The sequence below is a fragment of the Vicugna pacos genome, chromosome X (assembly GCF_048564905.1).
Source record: "Vicugna pacos chromosome X, VicPac4, whole genome shotgun sequence".
NCBI classification, from domain to species: Eukaryota; Metazoa; Chordata; class Mammalia; order Artiodactyla; family Camelidae; genus Vicugna; species Vicugna pacos.
Window position 1 is genome coordinate 77,504,356 of NC_133023.1, and position 19,191 is coordinate 77,523,546.

Sequence of the window (19,191 nt, forward strand, 5' to 3'; positions counted from 1 at the left end):
TTTTTTAAAAATTGAGAAACACTGCTTTGGACTCTGCTTCTCAAAGCACAATCTGTCCTTTTTATCCTGGTACCGCTAACACCTAGCACAATACCTGTAAAGTAATAGGTTCTTAATAAATTGGTAATAATAATAACTGAGTTAGGCATTCTTGCCCCAGATCATTCCTGGTCTACATAAATAACTGTAGACTCTACTTCTGTAGCATGGTTTACTTGTAGTTCCAAATGAAACACCATGTAGAGGGGTTTGTACCACAGGTTCAACCTTATCTCATTTTATTAATGCATGCATATTTTTAAAGTGTACAAATCTGGCACATGTTAAAATCACCAGAGGACTTTGTTGAAAATGTGAACTGACCCCCACCACGGATCCTCTGAGTGGAGCACTAGAATCTCTGTTTTTAACTAGCTTCCTGGGTGATTCTGATTCACACTTAAGGCTAATGTCCACTAACTTATGAATTCATTCTGATTACAGTTGTATTAAATGTAAACCACCATAAGATAAGCAGAAGAAAAGAGTTGCAATGTCTATTTGGTGGGGGCAGGGGGAGTTGAAGGTCTTTGTAAGGTATAAAATTTGGGAGTAAGAATCCATAAAGGCAAGGATTAATATATCTACTGAGGAGAACCTGAAAGTGCTTATAGAGCAGAACATGACTATAAACAAAGGCAAATGGAAGGCATCTCATAGTATGGTGTATTTCCTTCTCCAGATGCTGTGATAACTATGACAGCTAAACAGTTCCTTTGCTAAATAAGACTCATGGAACCCCAAATGTCAATGCTTGCAAATTCATAGTTTGGTGCAGGGGGTAAAAGGGATGCAATATAGCAACAACATTGAGAATATGCCTCACAGCCAAGAGCTGTCTCATAGCTCAGGGTCTGGAGTGGCCAAACGCAAGCTTCAGTTGTCCTCCTTCTCTATAAGAGGTCCGGAAACATGTGCTGCTTCTTCTGGAGCAGGAACCACTGATGTGTGCACAGAATACCTTAGGACCAGAAAGCCCAGGATTCTCGTACAGTGATGGTTACATAGGCATATTCTTACTATGTTGCTGGCTATAACAGCACAGCTCTTGGTGGGGAGGTTCACCAAGACCAGGTTCAAATGATCAACCTTTCTGTTACTAATAAATGAAGCTGACAAGCTGGTACAAAACACCCCAAACTCCTCAGACCCATAGTCCTAAAACAACACTCATATATTTCATGCCTTTACCATGGTTCAGTGACTCACAGGTGCATTTCTTATTTTAGTAGAACAGCTTAGGCAAATCCCGGTCCTGCTAGAATTAACCCTCTAGGAACAATAGGCCTTTTATGCTCCTCCTTACAATATGAAAAAAGTTGAATAGGGGTACCCTTTTCCGCTTCAGGCACAATTCCCAGGGATTACTATTAACATGGCCCTCGTCCATTTGCTAGATATCTCTCCATCTCCCCATCTGGATTCACTCTCTATCCTCTTCCACCCTGCTCTGTATTCCAGGGAATCTAACCTGTATCAACTACATCAAAGGGCTCTTTTGAGAGTCAATAAAGGACAATGTGGTCAGGAAATTTCCTTCCCAGCTTGTTCCCTGTAGTGTCACCAGATGCTGACTGAGTCACTTCTCCAGAGTTTCCTAGAAGGTTGCCCTTTCCATTTAGGCTCTGTATCTCCAGCTTACAGTAACCCTTCTTTCCCCTTGTCCCTCAGGCCTAGATAATCCTACCTACACTAACCATGGAGTATTGCACTATCCTTTGTGATTCTCCAGTACTTTCCCCACATCTTTGTGTACTGTCCTTTAAAAAAAACTCCTCTCAAATTTTCTAATGCAAATAAGCTCCCTATTTCCTGTCATGTACTTCTCAGATACAGTAATAGATACCAGAAGTTATCCCAAGAACTGTGTTGCTAATTTGAGGAGGGAAAATAATTACCTCCTTACCGTGGAGGTCAGGAGAGTGGGGAGAAGGTGTTGGGAGAGGTTCCCTGGTACATAGCATGCATGTAGTAGTATCACACTAACTCAAATTAACACCACTGGTGGCATGGAATGAAGTACAGGTGGAAACCAAAGTTTGGGGAATCAAGCTGTTGTGTCATTTAATAGCACTGTGTGCAAAATAATTGTCCAGAGGGTTGTGGAGTTTCCCATGTTCATCTGAGGTTCCTAAAAAGTATCATAGGAAAAACAAAATTGAAAGCTATGAAAAAACAACAGAAAATGCATGTAGAGCACCAGAAGTCCTGCATGGTGTATTTAAAGGAGTCCCTCATCTTAGAACAGATAAAGCTGAGGACCAAGCTTGTCTCCTCATAATGTCACTGAGTTCCACTGCCAATTCAATGCTCTACCTGCTATGGTTTTACAATAAGGTAAGGACACTAATAGGGAAGGAGTGGAACCCTGATATATGGGATATGGGCATTTGTGCAGACATGTTCAAAGGCATTGGGGAGAGGGTCACCAGCACCCTTGACGATTTCTGTGGGCCTGTGCTCTGTAGGCTGAAGATGATGGTGGAGAATTCTGCAGTGGAATTGGGCTTCTTGATCTTAATGTAAATGAAGGAATTCCAGAGTGGTGGAGGTCGGGTGACAGTGCTTAATCATATGAGACAAGGTGCATGCAACTACCACAGAGCCACAGGGATGAAATGGTAATTAGAGCATGTTTGACCCACAGGACCTGTGGTGATAGTTAATCAGAGCATTCCTGAAAATGAACTAATTGTGCAGCCTGTAGGATGCTGTCTGACATATTCAGGCAGAAAAAAAGTCTAGATCTGCTTTTTCCTAATTCAGGTTGCTGTAGTGGAGGTTTTCAGCTTCTTACCCAGCTGAGGGGAAGGCAGGGTACCTCTAAGGTAGGACCCTGCAGTCACTGGTGTATACTATGAATCTTCCTTGAAATCTTTTCCAGTGCAGACACTTTTCAGAGTGACTGTGCACAAGAGAAATAGAAATAGCGAGACCTTCTGGGAGTTATTACCTAAAGGCTCTGAACTGGTGCTAATCTCTAGACTGAGGCAGAGAGAGGCAAAAGGATAGACTATACAGAAAAGATTGTGAGAAACTAATGGGATATGGTGGGAAAAAATCTAATGTATGTACAGTTGATCCATGAACATGTAACACGGGTTTGAACAGCATGGGTCCACTTATATACAGATTTTTTTTCAATAAATATACAAAAATATAGGTGTAGAACATCATGTGCAAGACTTGTATTAAAGTGGGTAACTTATTCTTACATAGGCATAAAGTGAGTGATATTTAATATAAATTAATAACGTGTTAGTTTTCTTACTGTTTTGTAACTTTGCTTTCAAAGAATTACATTACCATACAGTATGCCTCTCTCTCTCTCTCTCTCATAATTGGAGAAACTGCACATCAGGCCATCATCATCACAGGTAAGTAGTTTGTGTGTGTGTGTGTGTGTGTGTGTGTGTGTGTGTGTGTGTAACAATGTTTCCAATGCTGTATTATGAGTATAACTGTAATACTGTATGCTATAACAATTTCATAACGATTCATTCATTAGTGACGCAATGGTATTGACTATACTAGGCTGCCGTAAAGCAGTCATATTGCTACCTTGTTATCAGTTCATGAATCGCTATACCTGTAAATAAGTATGAATTTCTTTTTCATACAATCTTTTCGTTTTTGATGTCTAGTGTTAATAATACATATAACAGTGACAGTGTTTTGTACATATAAGGCAATATTGATGTAGGCATTGACAGACTATGTAATCTTACTGTATCAATAAATACAATACAGTACTGTAAATGTGTTTTCTTTTACTTATGATTTTCTTAATAACGTTTTCTTTTCTCTAGCTTACTTCATTGCAAGAGTACAGTATATAACACATATAACACAAAAATATGTTTTAATTGACTGTTTATGTTATCAGTAAGGCTCCCATTAATAGTAGTTATTAGTAGTTAAGTTTTGGGGAGTCAGAAGGTATCCATGGATTTTTCCAACTGTGCAGGGGATTGGTGCCGCTAACCACTGCATTGTTCAAGGGTCAACTGTATAATCAAAGTCCTGAAAGAAGAGGAGAGAGAAAGTGGGAATGAAACACTATGAAGAAAAAATGGAATATTGACTTCTGGCATGGCAGCATGAAGAACCCCACTGACCTGGTCCCCAATGAAAGTGGTAAAAATTATATTTTAAAAATCAAAATCAGCCATTAAAGATCTTTGGAAATGGTCCTAAGAACAAACAGCATGAAGAAACATCCTTTCAAGAAAATCTACAAATAGTAAGAAAGCTGAAATCTGTAATATTTGAACCAAGATTACTTCCTCCCCACTTTCCAAGCTCAGTGAGATGGATTCCAGACTTCTGTGGCCAAAATACAGGGCTCCCTTTCTCCCCCATCCCAGCTGTCAGACACTGTCAGGTAATAAATTAGTGTTGTTTTCAGCCACTAAATTTGAAGTAATTTGTTATATAGTAATAAAAAACTAACACAGATTTTGGCATTGAAAGTACCAAATACCTAAAAATGTGCAAGTGGCTTGGGAACTGGGCAGTAGGTGGAGGCTGGGGAAATTTTGAGGAACATTATTGCTTTGAACCAACTGTAAGTAAGCATATACACCTCAAAGACCCTGCTAGCACAGGTCCAGAAGGATGTGAGGAACATGTTATTGGAAACTGTAGGAGGAAGATCCTCATATGTAGTAACAGAATGATGAGTGAAGTTATCTCTTACAGTCCAGTGGAAAGCAGAACTTGTAAGTGATAAACTCAGATACTTGGCTGAGGAGATTTCTAAGCAAAGTGCTGAGGTATGGCCTGGTTTTTTCTTACTATTTATATCAAAATGTGGCAGGAGAGAGACAAATTGAGGGAATATCTGTTAAACAAAAAGGAAATAGGGCTTGATGATGTCCACCCTACTCAAATGGCAAAATACACTAAAATTAAGAAATGCCTCCTGAAAGTATGACATAAAGAAATAGCTGAGGATGTGGCTAGTATAATATTTTGCTGAAACCTCCAAAACATAAAGTCAGAGTACTCAGTCCCATAAAGCTCATTTTTGAGAGACAAAAAATTATGACTTGTGCATTCAACAAAACCCAACAGTTTCTAGGATACTTAAGGGCTTAGAGGTCAGAGACAAAGAGGTCAGAGATATGAAGTATGAGAAGGATTTACTGTGCCACTATTGGCTTGGTGATGGAGGACCCCATGTGGCAAGGAATATGCACATCCTTTACGGACCAAGTGCATCCACACTCAGCCCTCTCAGCAGGAGCCAAAGATAGATAAAAATGATCTCATAAATAACCGTGTGTGTGTAGATTTTGTCCAATGGAGTAAAACTCAGTGCAATTTATTCAAGACTAACAAGGTTCTTAAGAATATTATATCAACAGAAACATTGTCAGCTTGGTATGAAAGTGACAGAAGAGTACAAAATGAAAGGAGAACATTAGACCCCCCAAAACTCTCCTGGTGGGGAGCAGCCTGATAAAACTACTTAACTGGGACCATAAGCTACCTTTAATGAAAAAGGAAGGCTGAATCAGAGGACAGAATCAAGAGCTCAGAATACAGAGCTAAGAGTCCAGAAGACAAAGCCGTGAGCACAGAGGGTGAAACTGAGAGCTACAAAGAATTATTCTCAGGTCTTGAAACCTAATAATGGAAGTTGAGCTGTTTTGGACTTGTGACTCCTTTTTAGCTTCCATTTACCCCATGTTTGTCTGTAACTGTTATCCTGTGTCTATTCCATCATCATATGTTGGGAGTTTTGTGGGCAGAAAATTTGTGTCTTTAGTCTCATAGGTCCACACAGGACAGGAATATCCTCAGGAACTTCACTTAATGGTTATGTCCAAGATCCTCATCCATATCTGGTTTAAAAGATTTCAATGATGAGATGACTTTTCAGCTAACAATGTAATGGGATGCGATCCTTGGGAACCTTGGGAGAAGGTGAATATGTTTTGCGTTTGGGAAAGACATGAATCTTTGGGGACCAGAAGGCACACTGTGGTAGGCAGAATCTAAAGATGGCCTACCAAATTACCAGCTGATGGTGTACACATACCTTCTTCCAGTTATTCAGTCAAGCACCAATCCACGTATTTCTGTGAAGTCATCTTGCAAATGTAATTAGGTTCTCTAATCAATTGACCTTAACATGGGAAGATTATCCAGGTGGGCTTTACCTAATAACACCACTCCTTTAAATGAGGGGTCTCAAGTCAGAGACAGAGAATTCAGAGAGTAGAAGTATGAGAAAGAGTCAATGTGCTATCGATGACTTGCAGATGGAGTGAGCCTCATGGTAAAGAATGCAAGTAGCCTCTCCAAACTGAAAGTAGCCTAGCTGGCAGCCAGGAATAAGTGTACGACCACAATCCTAAGGCTGCAAGGAACTGAATTCTGAAAACAACCTAAATGATCTTGTTAGTAGATTTTCCCCCAGAGTTTCCAGATGAGAACTCAGTTTGACATCTTGATGTTAACCTCGTGAGACCCTGAGCAGAGAACACAACCATGCTGTGCCAGACTTCTGACCTACAGACATGTGAGCTAATAAATAAGTGTTTTGTTAAGCTGTTAAGTGTGTAGTAATTGGTTGTACAATAGTAAATGATTTTATCTTGAGACATAAATATCTGTACCATCTGTGCCCTTTATGAGTGGCTATCTATAAACCTATTCCTCAGACTTCCACATCATTAATTTTCCAATTTAATTCCCTCCAATTCCCTGATCAATCTTTTAATCATTGCACATGAGCCAGGGTAGATCCATATCTATAGCCATGATGTGTTCATACAAAAAGGACCAAACAAAATTGTACCCACTGGTGTCATTTATCTTCTGCTGCTTTCTGAGTCATTCCTGAGCAGGGCTACAGTGCAGCAGACATCCACTTGCATCTACAGTCAACATACCAAGAAAATACATCCATAAACTGGACCACTGCTTTATCCCTCTTTTTCTAACTGTGCACTATAGCCTGGAACTACTGTAGATCTTTTCCTTGTTCTAGGTTCCACTTAAAACTGGAAACCATCAGGAATCCAAGCACAAAACTAATATACCATATGTTGTCTCTAAAACCCAAGGCCTTGATTCTCACAAGCTAAATGGAGAAAGAGCATCTGTAAGTAGCTCAGCTGCTATCCCTCCAGGGTAGCCCCTCCCCCTTGGCCTCCAATCCTTGCAGTCATGCTTCTGTTCTGTGAGGCTGTGCTCCTGTGGCACACACAGAACCCTCCACTGCACCCCTTTACAGTACTGCATAGTTGTTTAGTTTCACTTTGCAGAGCCTGTCTTCCTGAGGTTAAGAAATTCTACTCCTGCCAGCCCAGGAGCTCTCCTTGGTACTGTTGAGTGTATACTTTTTACTAGTGACAGGTGGGGCTGTGAACTGCAGTAGGTTCTATTCATCCTGTGAAGTCCATGGCTCCTGGATCCTTCTGGATGTGTAAGTAAACGCTGTTAGGCAATTAAAAGTTATTTGTCCAAGCTTTTATTTATGTAGACATGGGTTAAACTTGGGGCAAAATTTGAGTTTCTGAATTAGTCATTATTATTTACATTTTAGTAATTGCCTACTGTTTATCAGGTACTGTGCTGGGTACTAGGGATATGAGTATATTAAATGGACTGGATATGCTTTGCAATGCAAAGAGTCCAGTGCAGAGTTTCTCATTTTTTTAAAAAACACAGCCCAGAGTCAGAAATATATCTTTCATCACAACTCATGTTGCATACACATACAGACATAACTGAAACACAAATTTCACAAAACAATGTTCACCTTAACTACCTGCAACTTGATATTTTCTATTTAACCCTATTCATCTCTGTTTTATCTTATTTCATTAAAAATTGCAAGTCTTGACCTAGTGAATTAATTTTAAGTTACTATTATTTCAATTAATTACTAATGAATGGGAGAAGGGGTAACTGCAGTTTGACAAACATGGATCTGTTTAATAATCTATGATGTGTACCTTATATGGTGCATATATTTACCCTTTCAGGTACATATTTCACATGAAGGTGGGAGTGGGGAGCCTGGAAAGAGTCTCCCTCTAATCCAGTGCTTCTCAAACATCAATGTGTATAGGAATTATCTGGGGATCTTGTTAAAATGAAGATTCTAACTCAGTAGGTCTGAGTAGAGCCTGAGATTCTGCATTTCTAATTAGCTCTCAGGTATTGCTGATGCAGCTGGTCTATTACCACATGTTCACTAATAAGGATCTAAAAATAAAAAATGTTGGTGGGTCTGCTAAACTGCTAAAGCAGGGCCTGACAAGTTTCCTGGGAGAGAATTCAACCTAGGAAAGAGAGTCTGCAGATGAGATACTAACCTGTGAGAACAGTACAGCCTCTATCATGCAGATGTTTTCCTCCTGGTCTAACCTGACGTATCTGAATTTGGTAATAAGGATAATTATGTATGCAAAACACACGAAAACACAAACCAACAAAATACACATAAATGATCATTTTACTTAAAAAATAAGTCTGAAAGGTATTAGAGTCCCAAGTAGCACCAGGGAAATACAGGTAACTAGGTAACCATAACTCTAAGGTGAAAAGAGGGCTTTATCTACACTTCTATAGAGATCAAGGGTAGGTGGGCATTGGCTTCAGATAAATTGATAGGGCTTTGGAAACTTAAGGCCTCCAGCTCATTATATAGTATCAGTAATGGATATAGGACCCAGGAGAAGGGGCACAGTGCCCAGCAGACAGGGCACTATCCAGGAGAGAGTGGCACCTATCTCTCAGCTGCTTGGACTTGTTCCTGGGGCACAAGTGAGACCTCCCTCAGTTCTCCTCTAAGTGTCTGCTTACATCCACATACCTGCTAATGCATGGGAGTAGTAAAGGAGCCACTTCTCTCCCAAGTATCTGGGGGGGGGGGCTGGGTCTAAACCAACTCATATACTCAGTACCTCATTTAATCCACTTGGTAGTCCCATGAGGCAAGTATTCTCACCATTTTACAGTTAACAACACTGACCCTTGCAGCAGTGTGTCTGTTATGACTGCGAAGTTGATTCCTCTAGCTATGAGTATAGCTACGAGTACCAGAGTCAACATGAGTTTTACCTATTATTGTAGGTTCTGACAAAAGGAATTTTAAGTGTCTTCATTGCTATCATAAACTCACTGAACAGTCCAATCACTTATCACACATTGTTTTCTGGTTTTAGGTTTTCTGTTTATTTATTTGGTTTTAAATGGAGGTACTGGGGATTGAACCCAGGACCTCGTGCATGTTAAGCATGCACTCTACCACTGAACTATACCCTCCCCCCTGGTTTTAGTTATTTTTTAATGACAAACATAATCCATATCATTTAGGAAAAAGTAGAGATGAGTGAGCAAAGGAAATAAAAAGAATCACACGTGGTGGGAGCCATAGGACAGTAGAGGACCCAGGAGATGCAGCAGCAGTGCCCACTGACATGGTTACAATGAGGGGAAGAGATGGGGATGAGTGCACCTGCAGAGGAATGGCATGTAAGTACCTAACCATCAAGCGATTGGCCTCATTTCTGAGAGCAGGCGAGGCCTATTTTCTGGCTACCTTGCAGGAAAAACCATTGCCCAATATTTAGTGCACACATTTCCAGAGTTTTCTTTGTGCCAAATGCATGATACAGACATTTATATTTTCACAAAAATGGGCTGATACTGTATATGTGGTTCTGAAAACTGTTTTTCCTTTATTGTTATTTTACAGTGTACCATGAACATCTGTTTCATGCACGTGGCTGAAAATCCCCTACTAAAACACAGAGAGCACTGTAGTTGGGTCAAAAGGCTGCTGGTAACAAGAGTGACACCTAAAGCAAAGTATCAGCTTAAGGTTAAAGCACATAGCCTGGCAAATGCCTGCCAGGGAAAGCAGGGTCAGCAACATTCTCACCAGAGGAGTCAGAATTGAAGGCCAAAGGCATTAAAGATATGGGATATCATGTAAGCCCCTTTGGCCCCTACCTCCGCCTCTCATTCCCCTGACACCCCGTTGCCCCCTTGGGGTGAAGGGATCCTGTACATCTCTTTGCATCCAATGAAAACCACCCATTTTCTGTTTTTTCCTTAGCTCCTCCTGAGCCCGTGACATATCTCCACATTCTCTCATCATCTCCTCACTGCCCAGATGCCTTTCCTGTAAGTCCTCCTGACGGTCCTTGGGGGAATCATCCGTCCCCCTGTCTGTTTTTCTTTTTGCTTTCCGGGGCACATAATCTTCAGCCGGGCGCTTTTCAGCAGCCCGTGGCTCGCTCTCCAGCTTTGCCTGGGATTCAGGCTTGCCCTCACCATGTGGTTTTCCCTCGGATTCAGACTTGCCCTGCTTTTCTTGCTTCCCCTCACCATATGGTGATCCCTCATCTTCTGGCCGTCCCTCATTCTGGAGCTTTCGCACGTGTTCTGACTTCTCCACTTCCAGCTTTTCTTCCTCATCTGACTTCCCTTCATTTTCAGGCTCTACTTCATCTTCTGGCTTTCCCTCGCTTTCCAGCTTTCCTTCATTTTCATTGCAGAGTTTTTCCATGTTGAAATGTCGCCTCCTTTTCCTGTGCTGGGAGGATGGGGTGGGGTGGGGAGAGAAGACAAAGAGGAGACAAGAGAGACTGAGGGCCTGGGGGTGGAATGCAGCTCCGGATAGCACTTGTATCTCGCCCTTGTCAGGGATTCCCTGACCTGGCCTGGCCTTCTTAGTGTGCCTTGTGACACACTTTACCACACCGTTCCTCCTGTACATGAGAGCCAACCACTTCCAGGGCAGGCCCTGCCACCTTCTGTACCAACCTTCAGCGTGGAAGGAAGTGTGTATATTACATGTAGTGGGGGGTGGGCAGTGGGGCCCTCAAATTCTGCCTAAGCTGTGCCCTCCAAACCTGTCCCCTCAACTTGTCCAGTGCCCCATCCCACTTTCACTGACCTGCAGGGACTCTGGACAGGTTCCTCTTTTCCTAGTCTTGCAGAGTGCTGGGAACAGACACGCGGACCTGCAGACAGACAGGAGACAGAGGCAGAGGCTGAGCGCTCAGTGAACTGAGATCCCTTTCCTGAATCTGGGCCCGCCTCATCAGACGTCTCCTCCCCCACCTCCCTTGACCCCGCACCTCAGTCGCCATATCTTTTCTCAGGCATCAGGCATCTGACCAGGATGCTTTCTAAACTGTTTTGGGTCTCTGTAGCCCCCTCCCCTGCAGGCAACCCGCCCCAGTCCCACCCCTTTACACAGAAGTCATTATTTTCTCATAGGCACTGAGTGTGACAGGTGGGCTATTTTCAGAATTCGTCTGTTTCACTGTTGAACTACGGGGGCGCACCCCACCCCAGTTCAGGCTAGAAAATGGCTGTAGGGTGCAGGGGAGGGGCGTCCTAGGGGGCGGGATGGGTTGCTGGGTCCTCCCTCCCCACCTGCCCACGCCGCACCCCGTGCCCCTCCTCACCCATCTCTGGACCCTTCCCTTCTCCCCGGGCCCCGCCCCGCTGCTTCTGGATCCTCCTCTCATCCTCCTCCCGCGCCGCCCGGGCCTCCAGCAGCGCCCACTTTCACACTGACCTGCGAGGCCCGGGCCAGGCCTGCGCCTCCTCGGGCTCGCCTAAGCCCGCTCGCCCCTCGCCCGCCACCCCGGGAGCTCGGGGAGCTGGTTCCACGCGGGCGATGCGAGCGGACACGGCCGGGACCGGACCGCAGGGCTGGCGGGCGGGCGCGCGCGGGGGCTGCTGCCCACGTCTGAGCCCGGCTGGTCACGTGAGCGCCACGTCACCCGAGCTCTGCTCCCCCCCGCTCCGCCCCCTCACCCGCGTCCCCAAGGGATCCAACAGCTGCAGACAGACCTTGGGGGGCAGGGGTTGGAGAGGAGGGAGTTACTGACAGAGCAGGAGGGAGTTACTGACAGAGCAGGAGGGAGGAGGCTTCCTGATGCAGGTGCTTTACCTGGCACATCTCAGGTCCTTGCGCAGCATCCCCCTGAGATGTCCATTATCACCGGTTGTGACAGCTGATCACAGCGGGGTACCCGACTTCGCCAAGAGCGCTCAGCAACCGAGCCCCACAACCCGCTTTCAAGACCAGCTCTGCCTGACTGCAGAGCCCAAGTGGTGATACCCTCCGGGAATTGAGCTACCACCTTGAGTAGTGGTGTTCTGGGCCTCCTGTTTTAGTCCACATGTTCTCTCTCCTTGCGTGATCTCTGTTCATTTCCCTCTAAACTCAGATGATTCCCAAATCTACGTATCCAGGTTATTCCCTCCCCTGAGCCTCAGGCCCTTTTTGCCAAGTGTCTATTGGACACCACTTCCTGATCCTCGAGGGACTTCAAAATCCATATACCCCAACTGATTTCACCAACTTCCTTTTCGCTTTCTTTGTTCACTTCTCTCCACACCGGAAACTTGCATGCCAACATTTGACCTGTTCTCATCTATGGAGAATGTCTGACAGCTAAAAAAGGGACGCATTAAGACATTTAAAAATATGGACTAGAGATGAACAGACTCATTAAAATCCTTGCTTTACAACAGACTCGTCATTTAACCCTGCTTGTCCCTCTTTCCTTTTCTTCCATTTCTCCCTTTCCCTTTCCTCTTTCACACTTGTGAAACCACCACCCAACTCCAAAACTAGACAATTGACATTGTCGTTGCTACAGTGTAGTGCCATATATTTGGTTTTGATGATATGACTCTAATGTGTCTTTGTTTGGGTCTCTTTAGGTTTGTCTTGATTGGAGTTAATGAACTTCTTAGATGCACATATTAGTGTCTTCCTTCTAATTTGAGCAATTTTCTTCTATTATTTGTTCAAAAATTATTTCTGCCCCTTTATGTCACTTGTCTCTTTCTGGGATTCCCATCATGGATATGTTACTGTGCTTGATGGTGTCTCATGGATCTCTTAGGTTTTGTTCATTTTTCTTCATTGTTTTCACTTTTTGCTCCTCAGACTGTATAATCTCAATTCATCTGTCTTCAAATTAGCAGATTCTTTCTTCTGCATGCTCAAACATGCTATTGGACCCCTTTAGTGAGCTTTTCGTTTCAGTCATTGTACTTTTGAGCTCCAGAATTTCTGTTTGGTTTCTTTTAATAACTTTTATTTCTTTATATTCTATTTCTCTACAGATATCCTATATTTTCTGGGGCATTTCCTTTAGCCCTTTGTCCATGGTTTCCTTTAGCTCTTAGAAAATATTTGACAATTGATCTAAAATTTTTGTCTAGTTAGTCCAATATGTGAACTTTATCAGTCAGTTTCCAATACTTCTTGTTTTAATTTCCTGTGAATGAACCATACTTTCTTGTTTCTTCATATACCTTATGCACAACTTGCATTGAAATCTGGATGTTTTGTATATGAGAAACTGTCAACTCTAGAAATCAGAATCATCTGTTTCCCAGGATCTGTTGTTGCTCTCTGTTGTGGGTTATTGTTTCCTTATTTAGTGACTTTTTAAAATAGTCTTGTATTTTCTGCATTCTTTGTCATATTTGGCCATTGAAGTCTCTGTTTCATTAGCTCAATGATCAACTAGTGTTTGGACAGTTACCTTAAATGCCTACAGCCAAAAAAAAGAAAAAAAAACTACTTTCCCAGTCTTTGCAGATGAGCTCTGAGTTTGAGCACTTTTTTAATGCTTTACCTTCTGCTTGTGCAGAGCCTGAAGGCCAGCCCAGGGTGAATGTTTATGGTCGTCTTTGTCCTTTTCTGAGCATGTGTCCAACCTTGAGCATAGACTTCTTGATTCCTCATTATATGAGAGTTTTTTAAAGTGCTTTTTCCTCCATTTATGTCATTTCCCTAACTCTTCCTTCCTAAGCTTCTCAGTCTGTCTGTTGCTTACCCGGAATGTTTCTTGCCCCAGGCTGCTATGGCCAATACCTATAACTTTAAATACTTTTGACAAAAGTCACTCAGGAGGGTGTTGTTCCAACTCCAGTCCTGGTAATGCTATTAGCGCGCTATGATCAAGGGAAAGATTTGTGCTGGTCCTTGAGGCAGCCACCAGACAGACCAATATCCACAACCACAACTCTATGAGAATAGAATCCAAACTCCTCCTTCTGGCACTAGCAATCTGAACCCAGATAGTGGTCTGTCATCTACAAACTACTACCAATCTGAGGCATGGGGATTGGTAGACAGGTAACTTAAAACTTCTTACCACAAAGCAAGAGTTTCTTTCTTCACCAAATTTCCTCCAGTTGTTGTAATTTTTTTTTTACTAGATTCCAGAATTCCACAAAACTTGATTCTGATAGTTTTTGCCAGTTCATTAGTTGCTTGTGGGGAGGGATAAAGTCCTGGAGTTCCATACCCTGCCATTTTCAGTAATGTTACTTTTCTTTCTATTTTCTATTTGTCAGTTTTGGTAGTTTGTGTCTTTATGGAATTTGTCCATTTCCTCTATCTTGTCTTATTTGTTGGCATACAATTGTTCATAATATTCCCCTATAATCGTTTTCAAACCTGTAGAATTGGGAGTGATGTCTCCTCTTTCATTCCTGATTTTGTTAATTTGAATCCTCATCCTTTTTTCCTTGGCAGTCTACCTACAGTTTTGTCAGGTTTTTTTTTTTTCAAGAAAATACTTTTGGTTTTAATAATGTTCTCCATTGTTTTTCTAGTATATATTTCATTTATTTCCACTCTAAATTTACTATTTCTTTTCTTCTGATTTCTCTGGGTTTAAGCTGCTTTTCTTTTTCTAGTGTTTTAAGGTGGAAATTTAAATGTTTGATTTGAGATCTTCATCTTTTTAATAATAAGTATTTAAAGCTATGAATTTCCCTCTGAGCACTGTTTAACTACATCTCATAAGTTTTGGCATGTTGTGTTTTTGTTTTCATTCATCTTAAAGTATTTTGTAATTTCTCTCATGATTTCTTCTGATTAAATGAAAGTATATTGTTTAATTTCTATGTATTTGTAGATTTTCCATATTTCCTTATGTTGTTGGTTATTAAATTGCATGTCATCAGAGAATATTCTTTGTATGATTTCAATCCTTTAAATTTTATGTAGGATTTTATTATGGCCTAGTATATGATCTATCCAGGAGAATATTCCAAGGCTGCTTGACAAGAATGTATATTCTGATGTTGCTTAAAGTATTCTGTAGGTGTCTGTTATTCTAGTTGGTTTGTAGTTTTATTTAAGTGTCTTATTTCTTTTGTGGGGGAGGGATGGGGAGTGATTAGGTGTTTTTTTTTTAATTGAAGTCCTGTGGGTATTGAACCCAGGACCTCATGCATACTAAGTATGCACTCTGTCACTGAACTATATCTTCCCCCACATTATGTCCTATTTCTTTGTTGATATTTTTCCTACTTGTGCCATACAATTTTGAAAGTGTCATTTTGAAGTCCCCAATTATTATCAATTGTCTGTTTTTCCCTTTTACTCTGTCACTTTTTGCTTTATGCATTTTGACATACATGTTTATATTTTTATATATTCCTGATGAATTGACCATGTTATCACTTTAAAACATCTTTCTTGTACTCCAGTAACATTTTTTTGTCTTAAAGTCTTTTTTGTCTGCTATTAAAATAGCCACTCCTCTTTTTGTTACTCTTTTTTGTATATATTTTCCATCTTTTCACTTTCATTGTATTTATTTCTTTGAATCCAAAATATTTATCTTATAGATAATATATAATTGAATAATGCTTTTTTCCCATTCTGCTAAATTTTGCCCTTTGAATGGAGCATTTAATCAATTTGCATTTAATGTAATAATGGAAAGGTAGGATTTATATCTGCCATTTTACTGTTTGTTTTTTTATATATCTTCTGTCTTTTTTTGTTCCTCTATTTCTCCACTATTGTATTCTTTTGAAAAGATATAAAAATATCTTTGTGCTTTCTGGTTAAGAAATCTTAGTTTACAGTCATTTTCTTTCCATATTCTGAAAATATCCCACTGTCTTCTAATTGCCACGATTTTGATTAGAAGTCAGTTGTATATTAGTATTTTTTAATCAAATTTGAAAAGTTTTGTTTATTATATCTTTGAATGTATTTCTCTGCCACTTTCTCTTTCTCATCTCTTTTTGGGATTCTCATTACGTCTATGTTGGTATGTTTGATTGTGTATCAGGGTTCTCTGTGTTTCTCTAAACTTTTCTTCATTTTTATTTATATTTTGTTCTTCAGACTCAAAAATATCTATTTACCTATCTTCAAGTTCATTGATTCTTCAGACAGTCCATATGAGTTGCTCTAGTGAATTTCTCATTCCAGTTATTTTCTATTCAACAGGGGGGAAACTGCCTTTTAAACAAATACTACTGGGAATACTGGATATCCACATGCAAATGAATGAAGTTGGACCTTTACATTACACCATTTACAAAAACTAACTCAAAATGGATCAAAGATCTCAACATAAGAGCTAAAATTTTGAAAATCGAGAAAGAAAAAGGTGGGTAAAACTTCATGTCACTGAATATGGCCATGATTTATTGAATATGACACCCAAAGCATAGAGAAAAACAGTATTAAGTAATTGGTGCTGTTGACCTAAAACAATAAAACGACTAGTTTTTTACCAGCAAAATATATTTATTTGGGAATAGCAAAGAATTGCAATTCAGGACATGCAAGCTATGGCAAACCACAGGCAAAGCCTGGAGAACAAAGGAAAGAATGTTCTTTTATAGAGTAGAAAGGGGTGTTGGGAGGAGCTGTTATACACAAAAACAAAGAGTCCATTGGAGGAAATGAAGTTCTAAGGGTAGTGGCTTTTCGCTGGCTGAGTTGTGACAGTCTCTCATTGGCTGAGATGTTACCAGGCAAGAAGAAATTCTTCCTTCTTACTCCTGGGTAGTAAAGTCCTTACTTTCTTCTTACTGGGCATGTAAAGGTATTTATCCTTCTGTTGGGTCTGCAACTGATATGGTAGGGCATGAGAGCTCCCCCTTCTGGCTGCCTGACTCCATTTTAAAAGAGGTTTCTGTTTATTAGTTTTCACATATTCACCCTTTTGATTAAGATTTTTCTCTGAAAGCATTACTGATCAAGAGTCAGATTTTACCAGATTCAGTGGCCTTTTGCCACTCAATGCTAGGAAAACCTTTCATGGGTGTCATGTCCCATGTTGGAGGGAAAGTACACACATTGGAAACCTACTGAGGTCACATTTGAGTAACAAAGAGGGGTAGGAGGGAGATCACTAATCATTTCCCATCTAAGCTCTGTATCTTAGAATAGTGAATACAGCAAGAGCACACTCAAAGCTGAAAGAATTAAACAGTGCTGTGTGAAGACAAAGTGCAGAAATAAACATGAAGCAATAGCTGATGAACTTTTCACAGAAAATAGACTTGAATGGGCAGCACATGGAACCAAAAGAGGATTATTCTCATGCCCTAAGAGCTAATGGGATTTACCTTGCTAGGTTTTGATTCACTCTTTCTTCTCTCTTATTTCTCCCTTTGGACTAGGAATGTCTATTCTATGTCTGTCCCACCATCGTATTTTGGAAGCATGTAAATTATTTGGTTTCACAGGTTCATAGCTGGAGAGTAATTTTGCCTCAGGATGAACCACGCCTAGAATCGAACCCATATCTCATTTAGATAGTACTTAGACGAGATTTTGCCCTTTTGACTTTAGAGTTTATGCTAGGATGAGTTAAAACTTTTAGGGCTGTTGGGATGAAATGAATGCACTTTGCTTGTGAGGACATAAATTTAGGGGGGCCAGGCGTGTAATACTATAGTCTGAATGTTTATGTCTTCCTCCAAATCGTACATTGAAGCCCTAATCCCCAGTTTGATGGTATTTGGAGATGGGGCCTTTGAGAAGAGATTAGATTTAGGTGAGGTCATGAAGGTGAAGCCCTTATGATGGGATCACTGTCTGTATAAGAAGAGGAAGAGATCAGAGAGATCGCTCTCTCCTCACCATGTAAGGACAGAGCAAGAAGACAGCTATTTGAAAACCAGGAAGAGGATTCTCATCAGACACTGCATCTGCCAAAACCTTGATCTTGGACATCCAAGTCTCCAGAACTGTAAGAAAAAAATATTTGTTGTTTAATCCACCTAGTGTACTGTATTTCTACTGATAGCAACCAGAACTAAGACATTTTGAATTAATCAAAGTTAAATACTTTTGTTCATCAAAGAACACTATTAAGAGAGTGAAAAGGCAACCTACAGAATTAGGGATTTATTTGCACATTATATATCTGATAAAAGTTTAACATTGAGTCAATATAAAATCCTTGTACAACTCAACAACAAAAAGAACCCAACTGAGAACTGGGCAAAAAACTTGAACAGACATTTCTTCAAAGAAGATATGCAAATATCCAAAGCATATAAAAAGATGCTCAACATCACTAGTCATTAGGGAAATGCTAACCCAAACCATGATGAGGTATGACTTCACATCCATTAGGCTGCTATTATAAAAAGAAATTCAGAAAATAATGTGGTAGTGAGAATAATGTGTGGAGAAATTGGAACATTTGTACAAAGCTAGTGGAAATGTAAAATGGTACAGCTATTGTGGAAAACATTCTGACATTTACTCAAAAACCCCACATATAATTACCATATATTCCAGTAATTCCACTTCTGGGTATATACTCAAAAAAGAATTGAGGGCAGAGGCTTACACAGATATTTGTACTTTCATGTTCACAGCAGCATTATTCATAATAGTCAAAAGGGAGAAGCAACACAATTGTTTATTGAAAAATGAGTGGATAAATAATATGTGGTATATACATTCAACGGAATATGATTCAGCCTTAAAAGGAAATGAAATTCTGCTACATTCTATAATATGGGTGAATCGAGAAAACATTATGCTAAGTTAAATAAGCCAGACACAAAAATACAAATACTGTATGATTCCACCTATATAAGGCCCCTAGGATAGTCATATTCATTTAGACAGAAAGTAGAATAGTGGTTACCAGGGCCCAGGGGGAGAGAAGAATGGGAAATTATTGTTTAATGGGTACAGAATTTCAGTTTGGAATGATGAAAAATTTCTGAAGATGCATAGTGGTAATGATTCTACAACAATGTGAATATACTTAATGCCACTGAATTGTACACTTGCAAGTGGTTAAAATGTAAATTTTGTATTATGTTTATTTTTCCACAGTAAAAATCCAAAAAATTGGACCATTTTAAAGT

General features: G+C 40.5%; 1 protein-coding gene across 3 annotated transcripts; it reads right to left on the reverse strand.

Annotated features, from left to right (window-relative positions):
* Nucleotides 1–9,207: 9,207 nt before the first annotated feature.
* On the reverse strand, nt 9,208–11,754 carry LOC102544932 (transcription elongation factor A protein-like 3). 3 transcript variants are annotated; one of them, XM_031671507.2, is made up of 3 exons: nt 11,594–11,754; nt 10,964–11,030; nt 9,208–10,595 (listed from the first exon to the last, which is right to left on the reverse strand). In XM_031671507.2, the coding sequence occupies exon 3, from the start codon at nt 10,571–10,573 to the stop codon at nt 9,974–9,976; it is 600 nt and encodes a 199-aa protein (XP_031527367.1). In that variant the 5' UTR covers nt 10,574–10,595; nt 10,964–11,030; nt 11,594–11,754; the 3' UTR covers nt 9,208–9,973. The 3 variants fall into 3 exon arrangements, with proteins under 3 accessions (XP_031527367.1, XP_072811974.1, XP_072811975.1); XM_072955873.1 differs by having other exon boundaries at nt 9,208–10,600; XM_072955874.1 differs by lacking the exon at nt 11,594–11,754 and adding an exon at nt 11,148–11,200 and having other exon boundaries at nt 9,208–10,600.
* Nucleotides 11,755–19,191: the final 7,437 nt, after the last annotated feature.